Source organism: Trachurus japonicus, chromosome 1 (assembly GCF_045865225.1).
Source record: "Trachurus japonicus isolate A0001 chromosome 1, Traja_1.0".
NCBI classification, from domain to species: Eukaryota; Metazoa; Chordata; class Actinopteri; order Carangiformes; family Carangidae; genus Trachurus; species Trachurus japonicus.
Window position 1 is genome coordinate 5,223,844 of NC_140907.1, and position 27,828 is coordinate 5,251,671.

General features: G+C 43.0%; 1 protein-coding gene and 1 long non-coding RNA gene across 3 annotated transcripts; one reads left to right on the top strand and one right to left on the bottom strand.

The window, feature by feature from the left end:
• LOC146991262 (transitional endoplasmic reticulum ATPase-like) lies at nucleotides 1–27,225 on the top strand. 2 transcript variants are annotated; one of them, XM_085799276.1, is made up of 18 exons: nucleotides 1–231; nucleotides 974–1,085; nucleotides 1,861–2,033; nucleotides 16,434–16,576; nucleotides 16,696–16,826; nucleotides 18,633–18,764; nucleotides 18,883–18,985; nucleotides 20,315–20,448; nucleotides 20,569–20,704; nucleotides 20,817–20,929; nucleotides 21,038–21,202; nucleotides 22,384–22,506; nucleotides 22,604–22,816; nucleotides 23,491–23,669; nucleotides 25,577–25,706; nucleotides 25,841–25,999; nucleotides 26,292–26,443; nucleotides 26,629–27,225. In XM_085799276.1, the coding sequence occupies exons 5-18, from the start codon at nucleotides 16,722–16,724 to the stop codon at nucleotides 26,732–26,734; spliced, it is 1,950 nt and encodes a 649-aa protein (XP_085655402.1). In that variant the 5' UTR covers nucleotides 1–231; nucleotides 974–1,085; nucleotides 1,861–2,033; nucleotides 16,434–16,576; nucleotides 16,696–16,721; the 3' UTR covers nucleotides 26,735–27,225. The 2 variants fall into 2 exon arrangements, with proteins under 2 accessions (XP_085655402.1, XP_085655324.1); XM_085799198.1 differs by lacking the exon at nucleotides 1–231 and adding an exon at nucleotides 331–632.
• LOC146991263 (uncharacterized) lies at nucleotides 11,269–13,126 on the bottom strand. Its single transcript, XR_015037772.1, has 3 exons — nucleotides 13,066–13,126; nucleotides 11,972–12,174; nucleotides 11,269–11,526 (listed from the first exon to the last, which is right to left on the bottom strand). It is a non-coding gene; the product is annotated as an uncharacterized LOC146991263 (long non-coding RNA).
• Nucleotides 27,226–27,828: the final 603 nt, after the last annotated feature.

Below are 27,828 nucleotides of genomic sequence, written 5' to 3' on the forward strand. Positions count from 1 at the left end.
AGTTGAGGGGGAAAGACGGTGTACGGACTTATCCAGAGAATGAGACAGACTATAAGTCTGCTCTTTTGGAAAATGGGCTCCACGCAGCATTTATTTTGACACATAAATATTTCACATCAAGAAAAGGAAGCGTTCCCCAAGACCAGCTAGGTGCTTGTGGTTGCATTTGCTGGTTGGGAGCAGAGGGCGGAGGAAATAACATGCTATATCTGTCCTGGGATACTCTCCAAGGTAAGTGCTTGCCTGGGATCTGTGTGAGTGAGAGAGTGAAAGTGTATTCGCACACATGATGGGGTTACAAATAAGACAGGGAAGTGTATTAATATCTCCACTGATAAACAGACAGACTGCAGCTCTCACAAACATGGTGGTCCAAGGCAACAAAGGGAAAAGAAAACACTGAGATTCTGCTGTACACGCCTTGGCCTTGGGAAGACCAAAACCACGCCAAAGCAGATTAGATCGAGTTGAACCTGAAACCTTTGGCACTGATCAGAGCAGAAATCAGTTGGCACAAGATCAGCTCCTGAATATATCACCGTAAACAACTAAAGAAGGCAGTGAAACATTGAGGACATCTGAAATTTGGCGATATAAAGGACAGCAGTCATGCCAGGCTCAGGCGGAGCAGAGTGAGTGAGACAGCTGCATATACAGCATGCATGAGTGTTTAGTGTTGCATATTTGAACAATACCTTATTATGGACCATAAACATGTTATCCAGTGCCTGATGCATCATGAAATTGGTGTTACTGTATGTAAAATAATCAGATATTATCAAAAAAGAAAGATTTGCATCAATTTTTTCATAAACGACAAAGGTACTGGTTAATTACCAAGAAATTTCCACATATTGTACACTTATAGTTGCTACGTGCAGAGTCTAAATACAGCTCAGTGTCACATGAGGAAATTAGAGCTACGAGTGCGGACCTTGCATGTGAGTGTCTTAATGTGTCTCTTGTTTGGAAGCCCAAAGGGAGAAGATTTCTCCACTGCCATCCTGAAGCAGAAACACAGACCAAACAGGCTCATTGTGGATGAATCTCTCAATGAGGACAGCAGCATTGTCAGCTTGTCCCAGGTGTGTGTGTGTGTATTCATGTCATACACAGGGCTGTACAGCATGCCCCTGTTGTGTGTCTCCTGTTATTTGTTGAAGGACAGTTTTAGTCAAGGCCGTAATTACCATATACATTGGGGGGGACACATCCCCCCCAATATTCAGATATCCTCAAAATGCCCCCCCAATATATAGCTACCTGATTAAAAACAAAAAAAGTATCCCATGTGTTAGTAAATTTACGTATATATCGCTACAGTATATATAGAAAGAGAGAGATTTGGTCCCCCCCAATGTTGACTCCATGGTTACGGCCTTGGTTTCAGTAATACAAATTTTAACCAAAACACCACTCAGTGTGAATGCTCAGGTAAAGCAGAAGTAAGCGGAATGTTTGTGTTAATAAGTCTTAAATAGTTATATCTTCCGACAGCAATCACTTAGTGTTTGGTCTGAAACACGGGTCTGTCAGTCACTCTGCTCTGCTGTAAGCCAAGGAGAAAACTATTTGTATGCTTCCTTGTATCCTACAACCTTTATCCAATGAGGAGAGAGAACGGCATGAAGGGCTGTGTGTGCAGCCAAGGGATGCGCGTGAATGTGGTGACGTAGGGACGAGGACCAATAGATCCATGACAAGGGCGGGGGCTGCTAACTCCATCGGCTGACAAGAAGTTAGCCAAAACGAGCGGATTGCTTACTTCTGCTTTAATGCAGGTCCTTTTTGTGTTGTGTGTGTAAATGTCAACCAAAGGCATGTACCTGGTCTTAGACTCGTGCATGTATTTTTTTTCAGAATAAGACAGAGGAGCTGCAGCTCTTCAGGGGGGACACAGTGTTGTTGAGAGGCCGCAAACAATGTCAGACGGTATGTATCGTCCTGACTGATGACACCTGTGGAGATGAACGGATTCGGGTGAACCGCGTGACGCGCAACAACCTGCGTGTCCGGCTCGGTGATGTCATCAGGTAGCTTTCACATCTAAATTTATATGGGATTTACTTTACTTTATTTGGATGGGACAGTGCACATTAATGGACATAAAAACATGTAAATGTGCCGGATTGTCCCATAACATAAAAACTTAAAGGGATAGTTCAACATTTTGGCAAATTGGCCCATTGCCATAATCCCTATAGTCATAGCAGTAGGTTTGTTACTATTTGTCGGTGCAAGCTGTTTTTAGAACGGCGGAGCAGAGCAGCAGGCTGCTCAGGGCTATGGAGGCTAAGGGAATTTCTTGGTTTCCCTCATCAAACTCATCAAATACACAATCCAACAACTCCAAAAGGCTGTCTTGGACAAGTTGTGAGCTGCACATTCACCACGCTATGAGATAATAACAGAACGTTACGAGACAGAGTTGTTTTAGAGGTAAATTCATGCAAAACAGCTGATGCGCGTTGCGTTCAGGGACAGTTTTTCAGCAAGCAGACTCTGTATTTAACCTGTATTTACCTCGAAATCGGCTCCGTTTCATAACGTTCCATTATTATCTCATAGCGTGGTGATTGTGCAGGTCACAACTTGTCCACCAGAGCGTTTTGGACTATCCCTTTAATGACAATACATATAATAATGTAGACAACAAAAGGACAACAAGACGACTATGACAATGTAAAACATATTGACAAACACGTTCCATGGGTAGGGGGACCATAGGAGATAAAGTGCATAAATGCTGGGTTAAAGTGATAAGTGCTAAAGTGCAGGAGTGCATACTGCTCTACTAAGCCAGACCGCAGTAACTATGCAAACAGTGAAACTGAGAAAAATGGCTTTTAAGTTTTTTGATTTGCCTTCCAAAGTGTTGTAGGTAGATTAGTGAAAATACACAGATTTGACAGGTTTTCATGAAGTAATATTCATGCAATTAAATATATGAACACAGATTTTACACTTGACCCCTAAAAAGCAGATACTGCGCTCTGCTGCCAGATTTCCTGAAATAGATAGGTCATGCTGAGGCAAAGTGCAGTAACTACAATGTTGTTGTTTTCTTCCCGCTTTCATTACTTAAAGCAGAAGTAAGTGATATATTTGTGTTAATATAAGTCTTAAATAGTTATATCTTCCGACAGCAATCACTTACATAGAGTGTTTGGACTGAAACATGGGTCTCTCAGTCCCTCTGCTCTGCTCTGAGCCGAGGAGAAAACATTTATCGTATCCTACAGTTTTTATCCAATGAGGAGAGAGAACGGCATGCAGGGCTGTGTGTGCAGCCAAGGGACGCCGTGAATGTGGCGACGTAGGGACGAGGACTGTTATGGTGCGTTCAAGGAAACTCGTATTTTTCCGACCGTGAAGTGGTACCAGTTCGATCTGGTACGAGTTCACCGGTCGGAAGTTACGAGTGGCCGTTATAGTGACTTTCACCGGTAAAACAGGTCGGAAAAACACGAGTGGGTCGCCTGAAACGCTACAAAGTCGTAAGTTGTGACTTGAAGCTGTAATTTACGATTTCAAAAGCCTGCCTGGAACGCAGCATTAGCGAAAACGACCGGACCACTTACTTCTGCTTTAATTACTAACTTTGGCCTTCTTCTATTTCAATCTTTGCATCCTCATCATCATCATGACCACCACCACCATCATCATTCACTTTTGTTGCCATAGTAACGGCTATTTTGTCATTTCTGTTTTCACTCAGAATTTCACATAATGAATGCAACGGTATTGACAAGCTCAATTTCACAATTTTGGATTTGGAATTTTCGCGTAATTACTGCGGTTTAGCTGGGCAGTATAGGTACCAAATTGTATTGCACATTTACCACGTTTACATGATGTTTTTAAAGCGGAATTAATTAATTCCGAATTAAATAGTTCGGAATTAAAATATTTTCCTTCGAGTTTACATGGACATAATAATTCCGAATTAGGGTTTACATGGAAAACACGTTAAATCGCCTTTATTTAATTCCGCTCAACGTCTGGAGGTCGGGAAGCGTTCTGATTGGACAGAAGGTACACGTGTTTACGTCTACACGTACCGGAAGAAAACAAACTCCATTCCCAGTGTGTGAAGCTGGTGTGAAGTGAACAGAGCTGCAGCCGCGAGCCGCTCCGCTGCTCCTAAACTTAACAACAACTTAGAAGCAGAAAGTTTCTCCTCTTAACTGCCAGGATGGCCTTCCCTGGGTGTGTGAGCCTGGCCGCCCCAGGCTGGGGGCGCCTTCCCCGCCCCCAGCGGCGGCGGCGCCGGGCTCACACACCCTCACTGCCCGGATCGCCTTCCCCGGTGTGTGAGCCACCGGCGGCCGGGCAGCGGGGTCTGTGGAGCGGGTTCATGAAGCCTGGTTGTCCCGACATGATTCACTCACAACACTGCGGCTGTAACATTATGTTGTGTGTGTTGTAGCCGAAAAGTAGGCTATAACATAACGTTACAGCCGCAGTGTTGTGAGTGAATCATGTCGGGACAACCAGTATAGGAGCCTAAATGCTATTTTTGGTTGATTAGTATTTGGATAATAATTTAAGTTTACATTTAAGAAGAGGTTGTTGTTAATTATGATAAAAATGGGTTATTTACAGGTGAACAGTTAATATTAATAAGTTACTATTGAATTCATTTCACTTAAAAATGTGTGGATGTTTAGAGGTTAAAAAATCGCGCATGTAACCTTTAATGCGGATTGATACGTGTGTACGTGATTCACGTGAAGCAGTCAGTCAGGTCAGTCGTCATGGAGTGGAGCCACACAGTTTTTTGACCTCTCTGCCTTTACCTCTGCATTTACTCAGCATTTTCTAGATATTTTGCTCTGGCCTTTTTTATTTTCATCATGCTGGATTGTATCTTGCTTTATTTTTGGAGTAAACTATGAAAAGGAACGAAAGAACGTGTGGAGTTTTTTTTGCCTTTGAAGTGGATGTTACGAGGGAGGAGAGCGTCAAGCTCATGGCTTCATTGATTAGGAACCTACATTAGTCAAAAAACTTGCTCTTCGTGGATTAATGGAACGTGGAACTGCCTGACGGAAAACGGAGGACAGAAGAAGGAAATGTCACGGAGACTTTTGGAAAAGAAAAAGTCACAAGCTGCATGAGGGAGCTCGTCAGCCTGGCGTCGGATAACAAAGTGAGACTTTGTGGTGCTTTGGCATTTTTATTGAATAAACGTGGAAATACTGGCTTACTATGGATGAACAAGACAGTGAAAAAAGGACAATAAAAATGACTGAGAAGGCCATTGAAGATCACAAAGCCAGGAAGGAGCAGGCACGCAGGTACAAGCTATCACAGATAACTAGCTTGACAAAACATATTGAACAATTAATGGAAGACGATGCAAATGTGGACACTGTAAAGAATAAGCTCCGTGTTGATTTTACTGGCTTGCATCAGGAATTTGTGAACCTTAAAGCAGAAGTGAGTGATCCGGTCGTTTTCGCTAATGCTGCGTTCCAGGCAGGCTTTTGAAATCATAAATTACAGCTTCAAGTCACAACTTACGACTTTGTAGCGTTCCAGGCAACCCACTCGTGTTTTTCTGACCTGTTTTACCGGTGAAAGTCACTATAACGGCCACTCGTAACTTCCGACCCGTGAAATCGTACCAGTATGTCTTTTTGTACAGTCTATGTACCAGATCGAACTGGTACGACTTCACAGGTCGGAAAAAAACGAGTTTCCTTGAACGCACCATAACAGTCCTCGTCCCTACGTCGCCACATTCACGGCGTTCCTTGGCTGCACACACAGCCCTGCATGCCGTTCTCTCTCCTCATTGGATAAAAACTGTAGGATACGATAAATGTTTTCTTCTCGACTCAGAGCAGAGCAGAGGGACTGACAGACCCGTGTTTCAGACCAAACACTCTATGTAAGTCATTGCTGTCGGAAGATATAACTATTTAAGACTTATATTAACACAAATATATCACTTACTTCTGCTTTAATTCTGACCTTCAGAAATTAATGGATGAAGTGGAATTTGTGGATGATCAAAGGAGCTGGTTTGATCCAAAGATTAAAATAATGGATGACTTTTTCTGGAAATGTGAGGATTGGATGAAAGATGTTTTGAAACGTGTTGAGCAGGCTGAAGAGTGTGACAGACAGGTAACACCTGCAGACAGTAGGTCTACATCAACAAAAGTGACCACTAGAAGTCGAAGTAAAGCTACATCACAGAGTGGAAGCTCACTTTCATCAGCGTCTTCAGTCAGATTAAAGGCGGAAATGGAGCAAGCATCATTAAGAGCAAAGGCTGCAGCTTTACGGTAGAAACTGGCAATAGAACAGGAAGAAGCAGACTGGCATGCAGAGAAAAAATGCAGGGAGGCTCAAATTCAAGCTGAAGAAAAGCAGCGAGAAGCAGAGTTTGAGGCCCAACAAAAAAGAATCGAAGCTTCAATAAAAGCTAGAAAAGAAATGCATGCAATGCAAACAGCACTGGCTGAGTCTGATGCTAAAATGGAGGTCTTACAAAAATATGAGAACGTACAAGAAGAGAGTAGCACAGTTAAAGCTTATGATAAGGATGGTAAAGCAGACACAAAACCCATCGTTCAACCACCATCAAGACCCACCTTACCAGCACCCAGGATTAAACAAAATACTCCAGCAGCAACTGATCAATTGGCTACGTCTGCACCAAAGACTGAAATTAAAGACCCACAGGGACCAGTGCTTGATGGGCTTCGCCAAGCCATCTCTCAGCAAGCCAACGTGACAGAGTATCTCGTGAAGAGTCACAAAGCATCTCGACTTCCTGATCTGAAGATCCAAACATTTACAGGAGACCCACTGGAATACAACTCCTTTATTAGGGCCATTGAACATGGGATTGAAGGCCGCACAGGTGACAATCGTGATCGTCTTCAATTTTTGCTACAGTATACAAGTGGACAACCACACGAGTTGGTTAAGAGCTGCATCCACATGGAGTCTTCAGCAGGATATACTAAAGCAAAACAAATGTTAAAGGAGTTCTTTGGTGATGACTTCAAGATAGCGGAAGCATACATAAAAGAGGCTTTGGATTGGCCCACAATCAAGCCAGAAGATGGAGTTTCTCTTCAATCCTTCGTATTGGCTGCCAACAGGCTGCTCTAACACAATGACAGATATTAGCTACATGGAAGACTTGGACAACACAGCTAATATAAAGGCACTGGCAAACAAACTTCCATATAAGCTCAAGGAGTCTTGGAGGAAATCCGCTTGCGACCTGCAAGAAAGAACAAAGAAAAGAGTTAAGTTCAAGGATTTTGTTGACTTTGTGAATCATCAAGTTAAGTATCTTCTGCATCCACTCTATGGAAACATAAAGGAAAACACAATAAACACGAAAGATCCTGTAAAACAGAAACCGAAACCACAATACTCAGAGACATTCAAGTCAAGAAAAGTGTTCACAACAGTTGTTGTACCTCCCAGGATGGAAAATGAAAAACAGACAGTGCAAAAACACAACTTGTCTCAGTCGACGGTTTCAGCAAACCTTGTGTTTATTGTACTGGAGAGCAACACAGTCTCACAGTTTGCAAGAAGTTCAAGAGCAAGCAACATAAAGACAAGATTGGTTTCTTGAGGAGCAAAGGTTTGTGTTTTGCATGTTTAAAGCATGGTCATATGAGCAGCAGCTGCAAACAGAAACTTCAATGTGAAGAATGCTCCAGACTGCATCCCACACCATTGCACTTTACCATCAAAGACTCAAGAGAAGAAGCAGGAAAGGACTATTGTGAACAGCAATCTGTTTCTAGTGCCCTTGTACAAACGGCTGAAACTTTTGGAGTCACAGGGGCCGGTAAAGACGATTGCGTTCTTTCGATCATTCCAGTGTGTGTCAAGGCACAAAAAGGAACCAAGACAGTGACAACGTACGCGTTTTTGGATCCCGGTAGCTCGGCTACTTTTGCTACAGAGTCACTGATAAACCAACTGAACATGAATGGACGCAATGTAAGCATCTCATTGCGAACTATGGGGAATGAATCGATCGTGAACACGCGCATTGTGGCTGGTTTGGAGATCAGCAGTTTGGACAGCAACCAGTTTGTTGAACTTTCTGAGGTGTATTCACAAAAGGACATTCCCGTAGCTAAGGACAATATTCCCCGTCAAGAGGATATTGACAGTTGGCCCCACCTAAAGGAGGTGAAAATCCCCACTATCCAAGCAGAAGTTGGATTGCTCATAGGAGCAAATGTTCCCAAGGCGATGGAGCCGCTGCAAGTGGTCAACAGCGTGGACAATGGACCATACGCCGTCAGGACGATATTAGGCTGGACAGTGAACGGACCACTCAGAGGTGGAAGTGACACGGTGGAGGCAAACACACTGACAGGAATTACTGCAAACAGAATCTCAGTAGCCAAGCTTGAAGAGCTCTGGCAGCTACAATTTAAGCAGGACTTTCCTGATGCTGGACAAGACGAAGACATCGAAATGTCTAAAGACGACCATCAGTTTATCAACATGGTGTCACAGTCTGCTGTACTTAAAGACGGTCATTACAATGTTTGTCTTCCAGTGAGGAAGAAATGTTTGTGCATGCCGAACAACAGAGCAGTTGCGGAGCAACGTGCATTGAACTTACGGAAGAGGTTCTCAAAGGACAGCAAGTTCTATGGAGAATATGTGGCTTTCATGGACGACCTGCTCAAGAAAGGTTACGCAGTGAAGCTTGATGGTAATGAGCGTGAACCTGCTGAGGGGCGAACGTGGTATCTGCCTCACCATGGAGTCAGACATCCAACCAAGCAGAAGTTGCGTGTCGTGTTTGACTGTGGCGCAAGCTTCCGAGGAATATCATTGAACCAGCAGCTCCTACAGGGTCCGGACCTTACAAGCTCGCTGGTGGGGGTCCTCATGAGGTTCCGCCAGGAGGCTGTGGCGGTCATGGCTGACGTGGAGGCCATGTTCCACCAAGTCAGGGTGAGTAACGAAGACACGGATCTCCTCAGATTTCTATGGTGGCCCGATGGCAACTATGAGCTGGATCTCGTCGAACATAAGATGCTGGTGCATATCTTCGGCGCAACATCTTCGCCAAGTGTCGCCACCTTTGCGCTTCAGAAATGTGCAACAGATTTTGCAGAGGAGTTTGGACAAGAGACGGCTAAAACAGTTAGGAAAAATTTTTATGTAGACGACTGTCTTAAGTCGGCTTCTGATGAAGATACAGCCATCACTCTGTGCGCTGAGTTGAGAAGCATGTTGGCTAAAGGAGGATTCCGACTGACAAAGTGGTCAAGCAACAACAGGAAGCTGCTTAACTCAATCCCGGAAGAGGAAAGAGCTCAAGGGTTTCAAGATCTGGACTTAGATGAGGACAATCTGCCAATGGAGAGAGCATTGGGCATCCAGTGGTGTGCCGAATCGGATCAGTTCAGGTTCAAGATCAACCTCAAAGATCGACCACACACTAGGAGAGGCCTGCTTTCCTTGGTCAGTTCAATTTTTGATCCGCTTGGCTTTCTGGCTCCAGTAATATTGCCCGCCAAAAGAATCCTGAAGGATTTATGTCGGCAGAAGTATAACTGGGATGAAGACCTGCCAGACACTGTGGTCAAAAGTTGGAATAAGTGGATCTCAAGTTTGCCACAGCTTGAGAAATTTGGAGTCGACAGATGTGTCAAGTTGAAGCAGTTTGGTGCGCCAGTCTTTGCGCAGCTTCATCACTTTGCTGACGCAAGTGAAGATGCCTACGGAACCACAAGCTACTTACTGCTGCGCTTTTCAGCTGGTGAAACTCAATCCACCTTGATCCTGGCAAAGACAAGGGTCGCGCCCTTGAAGTCCCCAACTATTCCCAGGATGGAATTGACTGCGGCCACAGTCGCAATAAAAATGGACAAGCTTCTGAGGAAAGAGCTTGAGTTGGAGCTTCATGAATCGATCTTTTGGACCGATAGCACGGCTGTGCTAAAGTACTTGAACAGTGAGAGCACCAGGTTCAAGACGTTCGTTGCAAACAGGGTTTCAGCAATCCTGGATCACTCTCAAACATCTCAGTGGAGATACATCCCCTGTCAACACACCCATGTGGGGCCCATGTGGGTTGGATGTGGGCCAGTGAGTGGGCCCCATCTGGGCTGCCCAGGTGGGTCCCAGTCAGTTTTGTCCGGGGGCTCCATGGTGGCCCCATGTGGGCAAGCCCAGATGGGCTGAAGGTGGGTTTCAGATGGGCCCTATCTAAAACCCACATGGGCAACCCAGGTTTCTCCCACATGGGGCCCACACTAGGTGGGCACTAGGTGGGCCCCATGTGGGCTGATTATGGGTCCCAGCTAGGTCTTACACTGTACCCATAAGGGTAATAACCATTATTTTACAGTTCTTAAATCAAGCTGCAATAATGAAGAGACAAGCAGTACAATTAATTATCTTTTTATTAAAGTAAAATTAAGTAAACATGCTTTTGATGGATGAATCAGTGTTCCAGCAATGTCACAGACAGAAAAACTGAAAATAAATTAATGTTAACACTGAACATTTTGGGATGCACTACCTATTTCAGACCCATGTCTATATTCCCATTGGAAACCACTGTATTTCACTATGACTTAGAGAGGCTGCCAACCGGTAAAGGGACATTTTTAGAATAAAGTGCAGATTTTATACTTTGCACTGAACTATCTAGATTTGGATCATGATCATTCAATAACATTATTAAAAGTATATACACCGGTTTTCTGCAGATGGAAATGGTTTGGAGGTTTATCTAGTTCAAAGTATGTGAAATGAAAGGGTTCAAAGTGCAGATTCTGAAGAAGATGGTCGTCAGCATTCACACCGAGAGAGAAATTAAGGATAGTCATAGTGTTAAACATCTGGTGGATCTAATAGTTAAAATGTTACGACAACTAATTCATACCAAGTTCTTTTTCTGTGAGGAATTGCGTGGTTCTTTCAGCTACTCCTCAAAGTGTTCCACCTCCTCCAGTTAGCCAAAGGGAAACTGAATGCCGTCAGGTTCTTCAGTTGGAGCAGTTCATCAGCCATCCTCCCAGGGATCAAGCTGACCATTGCAGTCAGTTGTGTTAGCTGGTGCTTCATGTGTTGAAGTAGTTCCAGGATGTGGAATTCAGCAGCTGAGGGAGAGTGAGAGTGGAAGTTGGTTACTTGTTTATTGCCCAGCATAAACACAACATTATATTAAGAGGAATGATAGATCTGCAGATTGATGAAGTAATGATCACTAAGCTGATGTGGACTTAGGAAAAACAATTGTGGAAACTTACCAGAGCAAGGTATCTGCTCTACTTCTGATCGCCCCACTCTCAAAGATGGCCTGAAGAGTTCAGGAGTGTCTTGAGACCGACTGAGTGGTGTGCCGAGGATGAGGAGGGCTGCAATGATGGCGATGACCGATGATGAGGAGATGAGACTGGGCGTGGTGATGACCAATATGGAGATGATGGAGATGTCACCAAGTGTGATGAACGATGAGGAGACTGAATGGGGCTCAGAGATGACCAATTTGAAGATGGAATTTGGTGTCTAAATATGGGGTGTAAAGAAAGGAGAGACATGAAGAACTGGTGGAGTGAAGGCATAATCAACAGAAACATATAATAGGCTTCATGCACAGCTCCACTACTTCCAGAACTTAAACCGGCTCCTTTATTTCCTGTCTTACATTATAGGACAAACTGATTAATCCAGGTGTGTCTGACTCTGACCTCAGTAGTCACAACAATGGTCAGACACACCTGGATTAATCAGATTGTCCTATAATGTAAGACAGGAAATAAAGGAGCCGGTTTAATGCCGCGTTCCAGGCAGGCTTTTGAACCCGTAAATCACGACTAACGACTTTGTAGCGTTCTAGGCAACCTGTAACCCGTGCTTTTCCATAAGTTCAGTAAATAGTGGAGCTGTGCATAAAGCCTATTCACTTATTTTATAACAATAACTCAAAACAATCCAGTCATCTTTGATTTACCTTGGAGAAGATTCCCGGGGAGAAGACACTGGTGGTCGTGGAAGTGACCGTGGCCTCTCAGGAAGTGATGACTGGTAAGGGGATGGTGCTGGTGGTGCAGGGCACGACGAGGACTGCAGAGAATTAGATTTTGAAGGCTGTGGTGATCGGGCCAGGTTGTTTTGAGGAACCTCTTCCTTTAATCTGTATCACCTGAGCAGTGGCTATTAACACAAAAGAAAATATACATTAATACCAAAGAAAATATCAACAATAATGTCCTGCTATTGAATGCCAGTTGGCATTAATAATTTCAATGCAAATGTGCAATTGCTCTGCCTTTTCCAATGGCAATGTTCTTCCAAATCATAAACCACAGACTGCTCACATCCCATCAAATATATCACGTTGAACAATGTTACCTACTGTTTCAATCTTTGCAGTAAAGGCATGACCACAAAATATCTACTTTATACTGCTGACTTGAATGATCAGACAGACATCCTGTGATAAATCCTATATTTAATATACCCTTTACAGCACGGCTGACACAACACATGCGGGAGAAGCAGTTGTGCAGGCGGATGTGCACAAAAACTTTAAAATTAATGCATGTTCTGAACCAAGCATAACTCACTTTTCGTAGCATTAAAGCTCATGTTACCGACATTATAATTAAAATTCAGTAAGGTTAAGCAGCCTGTGGCTTCTGAGCTGTGCTAAAATTAACTTTGACACTTCCCGATGAGGGCAGACACACAGTTTGATTCATGGTAAAGCTAATGTGTACAGGCTACATTAATGATAACAGTTTGTAAGTTATGCTAGTTGGTGCTTGAAAATGTTTGCACTGCTAACACTTTCACAGTCATGCAGTCCGAACAGAAACAGAGCCATTATGCCACTTGAACTGGATTTATGATGTGTGTAGCCTATAGTTTGTTGTAACATTTTCAGTAAGAAACTGTAGCACGTTATGCTAACGCTAACACGCTAACGCTAGCAATGCTAAATCGTCTCTCATTCAAAAGATAACTTTAATGAGAGCCCAAGAATGAAAGAGAAAAACATACCAAAACTTTCAAGTATTTTTTTTTTTTAATAAAAGGACTTACTTTGAATGTTTCTCACTCCTCATGAGCCACTGATCCACACCTGCTGCTTGCTGTCCTCCCGATGTCCAACTGCTGCTTGCTTTTTTTTTTTTTTTTTTAACTGCCGCTTGCTCTGCTCGCTGCTGTGACGTCATGCGGACGGTTAAATTTCAAATCGTGGGCGCGTTTGAAAAATTTTTAAAAAAATCGCGGATCTGCTCTGCTTTAGGGTTTTAATATTGAGCATTTTTCTGGGAGAGTTGTTGAAAGTTGTAATTCATAGTGGTTAAGACCACTATTCAATTGCTATGGCATAGCCATCTTAATTGCTCAATATTAAAATTCATATAAAAAGTAGACCTATAGCCCAGTGGCTGTTGTTTAAATTTTTGAATTTTGAAATGATGCCCAGCTGGAGCCCACTTATTACCCATGATTAGTTTAGCCCATCTACTGCCCATATGGGTTGCCCATGTGGGTCCCAACAACAAAGCCCACTCTGAGCCCATGCCCAGCTAAAGCCCAACTTGCCCAAGTGAGGCCCACGTGGGCCCCAACTGGACGTGTTTGCAGGGTCAACACCACTCTGAATCCCGCTGATCTCGTCTCAAGAGGATAGACTGTGGAAGCGTTTTTGAAAAATGAGAGCTGGCTTTCAGGACCAAGTTTCTTGCTCAGCTCACAAGACTAGTGGCCTAAAAATCCAGATCCTGGCATGCTGGATATCAACGATCCAGAGGTCAAAAGAGTGACTCAAGTGCATGTCATTCAGGCACAAGAGCTCGAGGATTCCATGGATCAGTGGATGAACCACTACTCTTCCTGGACAGCGTTGAAGCGTGCTGTAGGCTGGTTTCTGAGACTCAAGGATTTGCTGAAAGAGCTAAAGGAAAAGAGAAAGGAACTACGAGCAGTAGACGGAGAAAGCAGGATGACGGAATTCAAGAAAGCCGTTAAAGGAAAGTATCTGACTTGTGACGACTTTACTGAAGCAGAAACAGAAATTGTGAAGTATTGTCAGAAGCGAAGTTTCAAAGATGATTTGGCTACGTTAAAGGAACAGCAAAGAGTAAAGAAAAGTAGCTCACTCTTTAAGTTGAATCCAGTACTCCAAGATGGAGTTATGAGAGTCGGCGGAAGGTTGAGCCGCGCGGCGATGCCTGATAACTCCAAGCAGCCAGCCATCTTGCCTAAGGATTCACACATCACAAGGCTTGTGTTAAGACACGTTCATGACATTACAGCTCACGCCGGAAGGAATCACATGTTGGCTCAGCTACGGCAGCGATTCTGGATCCCTGGAGCCAGTGGAGCCATCAGAAGGTTCCTGTCCAAGTGCGTTGTCTGTAAAAGACTGCATGGAGCCGCAGGCAAGCAGCTCATGGCAGATCTACCTACATGCAGGGTCCTGCCAGACGATCCTCCTTTTACAAGAGTCGGCGTCGACTATTTTGGTCCGTTCCTAGTGAAAAGAGGAAGAGTCCAAGTAAAGAGATACAGCGTTATCTTCACATGTCTTGCTATACGAGCCGTGCATCTGGAAGTTGCATCTTCACTCGACACTGATGCCTGTCTTAACGCCATCAGAAGATTCCTTGCCAGAAGAGGACAAGTAAGAGAGATGTATTCAGATAATGGAACCAACTTTCGGTCAGCCGACAGTGAGTTGAGGAAAGATTCCTTGCCAGAAGAGGACAAGTAAGAGAGATGTATTCAGATAATGGAACCAACTTTCGGTCAGCCGACAGTGAGTTGAGGAAATCGATCAAGGAATGGAACACCCACAGGATTGAGAAACACTTGCAGCAGAAAGGTGTTCAGTGGAACTTCAACCCGCCGGCAGGTTCTCACCACGGAGGCAGCTGGGAGCGGTTAATCCATTCAGTCAGAAAAATCTTGAACATCACAGTTAAGGAGCAATTGTTGGACGAAGAGGGTCTCCATACCTTGCTTTGTGAAGCAGAGGCGGTCATAAACAGCAGGCCCATCACAAAGGCATCAACAGACCTCTACGATTTAGAGGCCCTCACACCCAACCACCTGTTGTTGCTCAAAGTCAAACCCGAGTTACCACCAGGAGTATTTGATAAGGATGACCAATATGTTAATCGCAGATGGAGACAGATTCAGTACCTCGTGGATGTCTTCTGGAAACGCTGGTGCAAAGAATATCTGACACAGCTCCAAGAACGTCAGCGATGGTCTTCACCTGGAAGAAACTTCTGTGTCGGCGACGTAGTGTTGATCGTGGACGATACGTCACCCAGAAATTCCTGGCCACTTGGAAGGATCGTGGAGACTTTTCCTGATAGAAATGGGCTTGTTCGTCAGGTTAAAGTGAAGACCAAGACCAACGAGCTTTGTCGCCCTATAACAAAGCTATGTCTTCTTCAGGAATCAGAAGATAACTGATGGACTGTTACGAAGATCTCATCTTAAATGGGACTAAGAACAGCAAGCTTCTTTCAATAAGTGATAGTAATGTTATTCAGGCTCCTTTAATTTAAGTTGACACTTTTGGAGTAATTGTTTCAAGGACATTGATAACAATTAGGGGCCGGTAATATAGGAGCCTAAATGCTATTTTTGGTTGATTAGTATTTGGATAATAATTTAAGTTTACATTTAAGAAGAGGTTGTTGTTAATTATGATAAAAATGGGTTATTTACAGGTGAACAGTTAATATTAATAAGTTACTATTGAATTCATTTCACTTAAAAATGTGTGGATGTTTAGAGGTTAAAAAATCGCGCATGTAACCTTTAATGCGGATTGATACGTGTGTACGTGATTCACGTGAAGCAGTCAGTCAGGTCAGTCGTCATGGAGTGGAGCCACACAGTTTTTTGACCTCTCTGCCTTTACCTCTGCATTTACTCAGCATTTTCTAGATATTTTGCTCTGGCCTTTTTTATTTTCATCATGCTGGATTGTATCTTGCTTTATTTTTGGAGCAAACTATGAAAAGGAACGAAAGAACGTGTGGAGTTTTTTTTGCCTTTGAAGTGGATGTTACGAGGGAGGAGAGCGTCAAGCTCATGGCTTCATTGATTAGGAACCTACAACCAGGCTTCATGAACCCGCTTCACAGACCCCGGTGCCCGGCCGCCACTAGAGCAGCAGCTTATATTGTATCATATAAGAATGTAAGTGTAACCTAGTATTGCACAAGGCCCTAAAGTGCACATCAGTTTAAAGTACCAGGTTGTATTGCACGATGCCCATTACACCCAGTTGCACAAGCAGAAGTGTGTAGATATTGCACAAAATGTAATCATGCTTTTCTACTACGTGAAAATCCATTGGTACCTGCTGACGTGTGTGTGTGTGTGTGTGTGTGTGTGTGTGTGTGTGTGTGTGTGTGTGTGTGTGTGTGTGTGTGTCACAGTATCAATGCCTGTCCAGATATCAAGTATGGCAAAAAGATCCATGTTCTCCCAATAGATGATACCATTGAAGGCCTTACTGGGAGTCTCTTTGAGGTTTTCCTCAAACCGTACTTTCTGGAGGCTTACCGGCCTGTGCACAAAGGTAACACAACACTTACGTTGTCTGAGAGCTCGGTTCATAACATGGCTACCAAATCACCACAGAAGCTGCTGTCTGCACTCATTCAAATGCTCCTGTATGTACTGTGTCTGTGCTGCCAGGTGACATCTTCCTGGTGAGGGGGAGCATGCGGGCGGTGGAGTTCAAGGTGGTGGAGACAGACCCCAGCCCCCATTGCATCATTGCCCCAGACACGGTCATATACTGTGAGGGAGAACCAATCAAAAGAGAGGTCTGTGAGAGATGCATGAGCGTGTGGTTTGTGATGCATCCGTGTGTGTTCACATTCAGCGGCCACTTTGGAGAGGGACCAAACAGAGCTCTTTAACGCCACATCATCTGTGTTGAAACGTCAATGCAAACAATGAAGTCGAGCTGCAGCAAGGAAACAATGCCATCCATTTGAAAAAGGAACTTTGTGCAAGGATTTGTTCATTTGATCACTTTAAATTTCAGCTATTAGTCATTTCATCCACAATACTGAGTATAATTTTGGCTTTTCAGTAAGCAAATTAGCATTTCACAGTAAGGCGAGGCAAGGCAGTTTTATTTGTATAGCCCGTTTTTACAAACAGTTTGTCTCAAAGGGCTATACATAGCATCATAACAACATCCTCTGCCCTTAGACCCTCACATCCACTGAGGAGAAACTCCACAGAAAACCCTTTTAAAGGGGAACTAAACCCCTCAGTTTTGGATGACGTGCTCTAAGCTTGAAATTCAAAAAATGCCTTGATTATGGGCGGGACTCAGGAGCACTCTCCGATCCCCCCTCCCCCCTGCGCTCCATTCACACCCGCGAAATCACACAAAAGAAGAAAAAAAGTAATAATCGACACTTCTGCTAGCGCTAACGAGCTACTAACGAGCGACTCTAACACAATACATCCATGCTCTAACAGCACTAGTAGCGAGGACACTACTAGGAGAGGACGCCAGAGCCATGACACAGCATCTACAGCTGATCCGCCGGCTCGTTAGCTCGTTAACGGCTCGTTAGCGCTGGCCGCACTAACGATTCCCATTCAGGCAGCTGTTAGCAGCCGTTAGCCGCAGCAGTGTTGCCAACTCCTCAGTAAGCGAAGTCGCTATTGGCTGTCGTAAAAGTCGCTAAAAGTCGCTAAATGACGTCGTTATCTCAGCGGGGGGGGGGGGTGCCGGCGGCAGCGGCCAGCGGCGCTCTTTATGTCTGTGGCGTGGAGCAGTGCGTCTCTGAATGCAGCGGAGGCAGCTCCGTGACACTACTGTGTGTAGGCTGAATACCTGCGAGTGGCCGCGGCAGCGCCGCTGCTCGTTGAAAACAGCTGTGGTAACGTGATTTCAGGTCCAGAAACGTTTGTAATATCACGGGAAAAAGTCGCTAGATTTGTCGCTAGTCGCTTTTGACAAAAAAAGTCACCAAGACGGGTTGGAAAGTCGCCAGATTTAGCGACAAAGTCGCCAAGTTGGCAACACTGAGCCGCAGCAGAGCAGCTAGAGTGCCTAGCAACCGTTAGCAGCAGGCAGCAGCCGGTGCTGATTGGTCGGGGAGCTCGTGGCCGGTGACGAAAGCTGCCTCCAAAACGTCATCTGCCTCCATCTCAGCCAATAGAAAAATTCGATTGTAATAGCCGTGTTTCAACCCATAGAGGGCAGTCACTCTACATTTTTACTACAAAATACACCAAATTGAAATATTTTGACTAAAATGTCAAAATTTGGACCAGAATCAACCGACAACACTACCTTATACCCAAATATATTTGTTTTCAGCAGAAAAAAGTGGTTTAGGGGTTTAGTTCCTCTTTAACAGGGAAAAATTGGAGAAACCTCAGGGTGAGCAACAGGCCGGTACTTATTCTGTCAAAGTGTGAATGACTATGAATGCTTTTTGCTTTACAAAACAGAAAAGAAAAAGATCATATACAATGCAAGAACAAAGTCGTGCAGTTCAGGCGATTTCATGTATTGCATGCATCTTAATAGTATAAGCAATCTGTCAATTCATATTAATGACAGAGTCCACGTCATCTCAGTCTTGCATTGTACCGTGTGTCAGGATGAGGAGGAGAGCCTAAATAACATCGGCTATGACGACATTGGAGGCTGTCGGAAGCAACTGGCCCAAATCAAAGAGATGGTTGAACTCCCTCTGAGGCACCCAGGTCTTTTCAAGGCTATTGGAGTGAAGGTGTCATACACACACACAATACCCACCCCATCCACCCATGAATTGGCTTTTTCCCCCATTTTATCATTTGACGTTTCTCTTTTCATGACTCACTGCATTTGTCTCTCCCCTCTGTCAGCCTCCAAGAGGAATCCTGCTGTATGGCCCTGCAGGCACAGGGAAGACCCTGGTGGCCCGAGCTGTAGCCAATGAAACTGGTGCCTTCTTCTTCCTCATTAATGGTGAGGCTTTGTAATAACACAGCCAGACCATTTGTACAAAAGATGGAAATGGTGGGAGAAATTTGCTGATCCTGATGATCGAGTGAAACGGTAACACTTTACAATAAGGGTCCCTGAACGTTAGTTAGTAGCCTACATTATTAAGCATTAATTAACTGTTTACAGATATATTAACAATCGTTATTATATATAATTTAGGATTAGGAAACACATTAATTAATGTAGCCTATTAGTAAGCAGTTAATTAATGTTTACTACTCAAAGTGTAATGTAAAAGTTGCATGTAATTCAGCATTAATTAACACATTAGTTTATATAGCCTATTAATTCTTAATAATGTACTAACTAACGTTAATTAAGGACTGTAGTACCAGATAATGTAATAAATCCCCGATAATGTAATAACCCCAATAATGTAAAAAAAAAAAGTTCACTTGAGTGGATTGAAAATGTAATAAAACTTGATAATGTAATAACTTCCCAATAATGTAATAAAGTGCATTTCCCAATAATGTAATACACTCTTAACCAATAATGTAATAAAGTATTACATTAACGGGATGTTATTACATTATCAGGTTAGCCTTCCATTTCAAGGGACCCAATAATACTCCAATAATGTAATAATTTAACAGGAGATCACCCATTACTTGGTTTCAAGTGGTGTGTTCAAGGTTATATTTCTGTGTAAGCAACACAAGCTCCAGAGTGCCACCAACAGGTCAAAGTTGGACATGCATGAATGGTTAACTTTGACCCGTTCATCCGTTTTTCACAAACGATGTATCACTGGAAGATGAAACACAAGAAGATTAGACAAAATTTGTGACAAGAGAGGCCTTTTAAAGGTTTTTGATCAAATCAAAGATGGCGGAAATGCAATATGGCGGAAAAAGACATTAAGGATGCTTTTACCTCGGCTTGGCCCGAGGAGTATTATTACATTATCAGGTCCCTTGAAATGAAGGCTAACCTGATAATGTAATAACCTCCCGTTAATGTAATACTTTATTACATTATTGGTTAAGAGTGTATTACATTATTGGGAAATGCACTTTATTACATTATTGGGAAGTTATTACATTATCAGGTTTTATTACATTTTCAATCCACTCAAGTGAACTTTTTTATTACATTATTGGGGTTACTACATTATCGGGGATTTATTACATTATCGGGTTCTACAAGGACTCTTATTGTAAAGTGTTACCAGTGAAACATTTTCAAAATAAAGCATGCAGAGTCACTAGCCTTGTTGGAAATTGTAATTCATTCATTGTTTTTCGTATGAAAATGTGTCTTACATGCTGTGCATTATTCTGTGACAAGGTCCTGAGATCATGAGTAAGCTGGCGGGAGAATCAGAGAGTAACCTAAGAAAGGCCTTTGAGGAGGCGGAGAAAAATGCTCCAGCCATCATCTTTATTGATGAGCTGGATGCCATCGCTCCCAAGAGGGAGAAGGTAAACAACAAGAAATGAGTTATGGAGAAATGGTGTCACCTCTGTACTGTAAAATTAAGTTTAATTTCTCTGAAGTCAGGCAAGGAAAAAAGAGAAAATATTGTGTGTATATGTGTACAGACCCATGGTGAGGTGGAAAGGCGTATAGTGTCCCAGCTCCTGACTCTGATGGATGGCCTAAAGCAAAGAGCTCATGTGGTTGTCATGGCAGCAACAAACCGACCTAACAGCGTGGACGCTGCTCTGAGACGCTTTGGTCAGAACAGATGCAGCTACATAAACATACACACACACACACACACACACACACACACACACACACACACAACACAACAAACACTTAGATATATGGTGCTACCTCTCTCCAGGCAGGTTTGACCGGGAGATTGACATTGGAATCCCAGACTCGACTGGCAGACTGGAGATCCTGCAGATCCACACCAAGAACATGAAACTGGCTGATGACGTTGATCTGGAGAGGGTGAGGAAGTACAGAAGCATCCAACACACAAACACATGAACCAATTTATACAAAAACACCACATTCTTTATAAGGATGTGTGTCCCTGAGTGATTGAACATATTTCAGATCGCCACAGAGACCCATGGGCATGTGGGCGCTGACCTGGCTGCTCTCTGCTCAGAAGCTGCTCTACAAGCAATCCGCAAGAAGATGACCCTCATAGACCTGGAGGATGAAACTATTGATGCTGACCTGCTCAACTCACTGGCTGTCACCATGGATGACTTCCAAGTACCGTACACACACCAACACACTCAGAAACGCAGAACCTGCATGTTTATAGAAATTCCCTAGTCACGCTAAGAGACGGACATGAATGCTTGTTAATCAGAGATGGACAGAGTACTCGACCCCAGTACTGGAGTAAGAGTACAAATACTACTGGTCAAAATTTACTCCGTTACAAGTAAAAGTAGCTCAGTTGACATGTTACTCGAGTAGGAGTAAAAAAGTACTTGCTTTTAAAGGTACTTAAGTATCCAAAAGTACATGCTTTTAAATTTACTTTAAAGGGACAACGAGGAGTTTGGGAAAAGCGAAGCGTTTTCACACTACATTTATGAGCCTCCGCGCACCGTGAAATTCTTTCACCGGCGCAAGACGGACTCATGTTTTCATTCATCAAGAATTAAAGTCAGAGGTTCGAAGACGATCAGACACTGTCGTAGTTCCGACCATAAACGGCGATTCGGCTGTGTTATTCTCATAACTCGCCGGGCAGCGTCCACGAAACCGAAAGTAAAGAAACGCTGGTCGGCTCACCCAGCATTTCCGCCACCACTAATAATAACAAAAATAACGATAGAGACAAAACGATATATTTATCGAAAATGGGCCCATTAACAAGTGTGGGTAACGTAGATTCATCCACATTAATATGAGACTTTTTTATTGTCACAGAATTTTTCGTTCTGCCGATGGAGAAACTCCTCGTTGTCCCTTTAAGTAAAAGTAAGAGTAAGAGTAAATTTCTTATTTTTCACATCAATGAATTACTATATTTTTTTCTAAATGAATTTAAGGACCTTTTAACTCTTGTTTCTGAGAATTAACTCTTTGAAACCAGCTGCACTGATGTGCTGCTTTTAGGGGTTAGAGTTTCCTTCTTTGACAAACACAGCTTGTGTCCAATAGGATTTTAGGAAAAAAAAAAAAAAAGAGCAGACCTGAAAGTAACGAGTACTTTTCAGCCTTCCTAGGAATTAACTTGAGTAAAAGTAAAAATATTTGTATTGGAAATGTATTCAAGTAAGAGTAATAAGTACCAAAGGAATCTAATACTCAAGTAGAGTACAAATCCTCTGGATATGTACTAAAGTACAGTACTCAAGTAAATTTACTCTGTTACTGTCCACCACTGTTGTTAATGAAGCTGTAAATGAGGAGAGATGTGTTTGATTTCCTTCCCTCAGTGGGCGCTGAGCCAGAGCAACCCATCAGCTCTGAGAGAGACTTGTGCTGAGGTGCCTCAGGTCAGCTGGGAGGACATTGGAGGACTGGACGAGGTGAAGAAAGAACTGCAAGAGCTTGTTCAGGTAGAAGAAACACACGACTACTCACAACAGACACTGTTCATACCTGCAAACGTGAGTCCCACCAATAACCCACCGATCTCCATCTTGCTCTCGTCAGTACCCTGTCGAGTATCCTGACAAGTTCCTGAAGTTTGGAATGACCCCGTCTCGTGGGGTGTTGTTCTACGGCCCTCCAGGCTGTGGGAAAACCCTTCTGGCTAAGGCCATTGCCAACGAGTGCCAGGCAAACTTTATCTCCATTAAGGGACCGGAGATGCTGACCATGTGGTTTGGAGAATCAGAGGCCAACGTAAGAGACGTCTTTGACAAGGTGAGAGTGAGGCACAGTGACAAAATAATGACAGTGGGAGCCAGGACATTTGGGATTTTTTGATTTAAGCTCTATTTAAAGGAGAATTACGGTCATTTTTGACCCCTAAATCGTTTTCCTGATGTGCACCCAGTGTTGGGAGAGCAAAAAAGTTGTGATGATTTCTTTACAAAAATAAACAGTCAGAGATATTATGGACATTACCACTGCACTGCTCGACCGTTTATTTTTGTAAACAAAAAATCACAACAAGGAAAAAGTGTTTGTTTCTGTGGCGGGGAGAGCAGGCACTCTGTGATCTGATATTAATGTCTTTCCAGGATGTTTCAGAGTTCGGCTTTCTGAGATGAGTGGCTACATGCAAAAACACAAAGTTTATACTGTTTATACTGTACACTATATGAGTTCAGTGGTGTCTCTAAGGATTCCAGTCATGTACCATAGATATTTGATTGTTTTCTGAGTGTTTGTTGTGGTTGAAAGAATTGCCCCCATAGGTTAGCGTTGTTGCTATCCCTAGCGCTGGCCGGGTAGCCATGGTAACTCCGGTTTGCCTGCATCAATTTTAGTCTCGTTTTTTGCTCCCCCCAACACTGGGTGACCATCAGGACAACGATTTAGGGGTCAAAAATGGCCGGAATCCTCCTTTAACTTTAACTCTTCTCTACCTACAGGCCAGGCAGGCAGCCCCCTGCATTTTATTTTTTGATGAGTTAGACTCCATTGCCAAATCCAGAGGAGGCAGCGCTGGTGACGCAGGCGGTGCAGCCGACAGAGTCATCAACCAGATACTCACAGAGATGGATGGCATGTCCGACAAAAAGAACGTTTTCATCATTGGTGCCACAAACAGGTGCGTGTGTGAGGGTGCAAGGTGCACGTTATCCTCCTGAGGCCCGGCAATGCATTTTTGTACACTGTAGTGCACATCATGTTCAAGCCCATTTCTCATATGCATGTCACCTTATTAAGTCCTGTTGTTCACTACAGAGGACAACTGGCCCTTTACTATGGGCCTGTCCCAATATGCACACTCGATCACACTTACACACTTGGGCACTTGGCGTGCGCGTTCATGTTCTTAGTGTCAGTGCGCAAGTGTGTCCCATTTCTCCAACGACTGAAAGTGCAGCGCGCTTGATTTGCACTTTACCCACACTGAAGGTAAGACCGCATCCGAGCGGTATTTGGCCAAGTATAAATCCCACAATGCACCACGGTGAAGTCCGCCGTCACCGGGAGCAACAAGCCACTTTTAGGAAATGCGATTGAATTAATCTCAATAACATGAAATTAACTTTCTATCTCATAATTACGACCTTTTAATGTCATATTTTATATTCATCATGCTCTGTTCATGTTTTTATTTTTTCGTTTTTCTTGTTTGTTTTATTTACTTACGGAGTTGGGTTTACACATTTATGATTTGAATCTAGCGCATAGAGACACTTTTGGAGTAGATGAGACTGATCCAGCAGCACTGTTTATTAAAACTGTTGCTGTGTGTGTGTAGTAGTTGTGCTAGTGTGCTGTGCGCAACGGCACAGGCTGCACTTGTCAAGTGTGTCCCGATTGCTTTTAAATATCCCCCCACACGCTTGACCACTTAATCCATGCTTGCACACTATATGCAAATATATGTTCCGCCGGCAAAACGTCACCAACGTGTGTGCGTAACCAAGCGCACTGAGCCAAGTGTGGAGGAATGGGACAGCCCCCAGGATATCTTGTGTGTGGGGGTGTGACCTTCCAAACTTCCTGTGTGTCTCTTTTAAAAATGGCCGACATCTCAACAAGCACATTTAATGGGAAAGAGTAAATGTGAGCATGATATTGACAATTTTAAGTATTTTGAGTCCTATATGTTGATTGTTTATTATAAGTAAACATCTCAGCAACATTTAAGTGATTTTTCCAGAACTGGATTGTTTACTTTTCATATGAAAAAAAAAGCAAATTTTACTAATGTACACTGTAGTGGACATCGGGATTCTGTACTTGTGTTTCGGTCACATGTTTTTCAGGGACAGCTTTTGACAGAGGCTGAGTGAATTATTTACAAAATCATTGAGGGAGATTCAGAAATAGATTTATTGGAGGATGAGAGTCAAAGGAAAGATGATGGCCCTGTAGGAGAGTGTAAAAGTTCAGATGAGGAAGAGCCAGATGAAGGAGATCAAGACACAGAGCTGGTGAGGTGCACCATCGGCTTCTATGGGCCAAAACCAAAACATAGGATTTTGAGGTTTTAAATCAGTGCAAAATGAATGTCCATGGAAATATGCTCCAGAAAACAGATCCCATGATTATATTCTTGACCTCAAATAATGATTAATCAATGATAACTGTTCATGGATGGACAACAAGCTTTTTGTTGAGGTATTAAGCATAGGAGCATAAGATGCGGCCTGTTTCTCTTTTGCTCTAAAACATTTACGTAAATGCTCAATGAAATACCATCTCAGGAAGAATGTCTAATGATGTAATCACAAAGATAAATAGTGTAGTTGATAAAAAAGAATGAAAACCCCATAACTGACATGTACATTATAAGCATCAAAATATTGCATGTTTGAGAACAATATAGTCCCGTTGTCCACTACAGTACACACACAAAAAACACACACAAATTAAAATGAAATGAAATTTTCATATTTTTTTCTTTGCAATTTGTTCTTTATCTTTTTTTCCCCTGGGTCTCAGGAGATTGACTTTTTTTTTGTTTACCATTTGACTTATTTCTCATTTTGGCCACACCAGACCTGACATCATAGACTCAGCCATCCTGCGGCCGGGCCGTTTGGACCAACTCATCTACATCCCACTCCCAGACAAAGGGTCTCGTACCGCCATTCTAAATGCCAACCTACGCAAGTCTCCTGTCGCAAGAGTCAGTCAAACATTCATACAAAGACAACTTTCTTTTGATTAGTGGCTTCCACATGAATAGATTATAATTTTACAAAGAACACAGGCATTTACGTCTCTCTTTCCTTTCGCACTTATTTTCTCTCCCTCCTATAGGATGTGAATCTGGAGTACCTGTCTGGCATCACAGAGGGCTTTTCTGGAGCTGACCTGACAGAGATCTGCCAGCGGGCTTGTAAGCTGGCCATCCGTGAGGCCATCGAGGCTGAAATCAAGGCTGAGCGTCAGAGGCAGAACAGACCAGGCATCCCCATGGTTAGACAAACACTGCTGCTACACTGCAACTGCATACTTACTTTTTTTGTACATCATATTCACTGTATTAAACTAATTGTCTCTCTTTAATAAAAACACACATCGTCCACTTGTCAAAGCAGTGCCAGGCTGTGTGTGCTCGGTACAGAAAGAGACTGTGGAAGATAAAAAAGTTCCCTAAAGGGCGGCTGTGTGTTTCGTAACGCTCAGCCTTTGGACTGGGAACACACACACACAAACGCATGCACGCACACACAGCGTATTGTGACCCTAATGTTTCTCTGTGTTGCAGGATGAGGACTTTGATCCAGTCCCTGAAATCAGAAAGGACCACTTTGAAGAGGCAATGCGATTTGCCCGTCGCTCTGTCAGTGACAATGACATTCGGAAATACGAGATGTTTGCGCAAACTCTGCAGCAGAGCAGAGGTTTTGGAAACTTCAGGTAAACACACACACACACACACACACACACACACACACACACACACACACACACACACACGTATAAAAGTACAGTTCATTCATACGTACAAAAGTTCATACAAGTGTCACAACAGAAAATGTAGTAATTGATAAGCTGAGCCTGTTTTTGTTTTACTCCACATTTCTTTCCTCCACCTACTGTAGGTTTCCTTCTGCTACAGATGCCCGCTCTGGAGGTCAGGGTTCCAACCCTGGCTCAGGAAGGCCAAATCTGTACAGAGAAGGAGGTGATGATGATCTCTACCAGTGAAAAAAAGAATTAGAGTGGTGCAGTGTTTTCCTCTCCCAATACTGTTGTTTGGGTGTCCTTCAGTGCAGGGAGACAAGTGAATAAAAGAGGTGGAAATTGCAAGATAGAAGAGGACAAAAAGAAATATCAAAGAATCTTTTTTTAAGTAAACATGTATAATATTGTGAACCAGATCAGAAATCAGATGAAAACTGTCTGTCTTTTGGTTACCACAGACTGAAATCTGTTTGCAAGCTGAAAATGATATAGGCCGCCGAGGTTTTGTGCATGTGTGAGTTTGACATGTGATAAATTCATTTGATTACTTCTTATCTTGAAATCCAATGTTGTTTTAAACGTATAATACAGTTTAGAGTAGTTCGAAAATAATCCTGATCGTTGATATGAAGGTTTCCATTTGGCTACTTTAGTTTCAAGATGTGGTATTGTAACTGCTGCCTCTATGTCATACTGTCTTTGCACTGTCATTGAAAATAAACTATCTAGTAAAACCTTTGTCAAAATGACTGCTTATCACACAAATGTATAGGAAGTCAAGGAATATTCACCTTGTACACACAATGTAAACTGAAATAATTCAGTTTAAGAGATGCTTTTATTGTCATTGTATATCATACAACGAAATTTCCATTTGAGGCATTCCCAGATAATAACAGCATTTAAAATAAATGCTGAATAAATGCTAAATAGATGCTGAGACCAGTAGACTATTCCTGCAAGAAAAAACCTCAGTAAAACTGTTGGTTCATGGAAAATAGACAAGAGTTTTCTCCCCCATATTCCTTTTGGTTTTAGTGAAACTGGTGTTTATTTCCAATAAACATGCACTATGTTACACAATTTGTGAAAATTGAAATTTAAGGCCCAAATAATATTTGAAAAATGTGTGTATTTCTGAAAAGGCAGGGCATCTATGGAAAATCAAGTTTGTTGATCTTGTAGCCAGGCTACTCACAAATCTGAAGCCCCTAAGGCCCTTTAAAGCCCAGGACCCCAGCCTGTCTTAAAAAATAATGAAACTGTGGCTTTTTGAGACATTCAAATGTTAAAGTTGAATTGGAACTATTGTCATTATCCCTATCATCAACTAACTT

What these genes read in the sequence shown, in the direction of transcription:
- LOC146991262 (XM_085799198.1), top strand. Translation starts at nt 610, where the DNA reads ATGCCAGGCTCAGGCGGAGCAGA. An exon ending in CGCTGCTCTGAGACGCTTTG is followed by an intron (nt 20,705 to 20,816) that starts GTCAGAACAGAT and finishes ACCTCTCTCCAG; the next exon opens with GCAGGTTTGACCGGGAGATT. An exon ending in ATGACGTTGATCTGGAGAGG is followed by an intron (nt 20,930 to 21,037) that starts GTGAGGAAGTAC and finishes AACATATTTCAG; the next exon opens with ATCGCCACAGAGACCCATGG.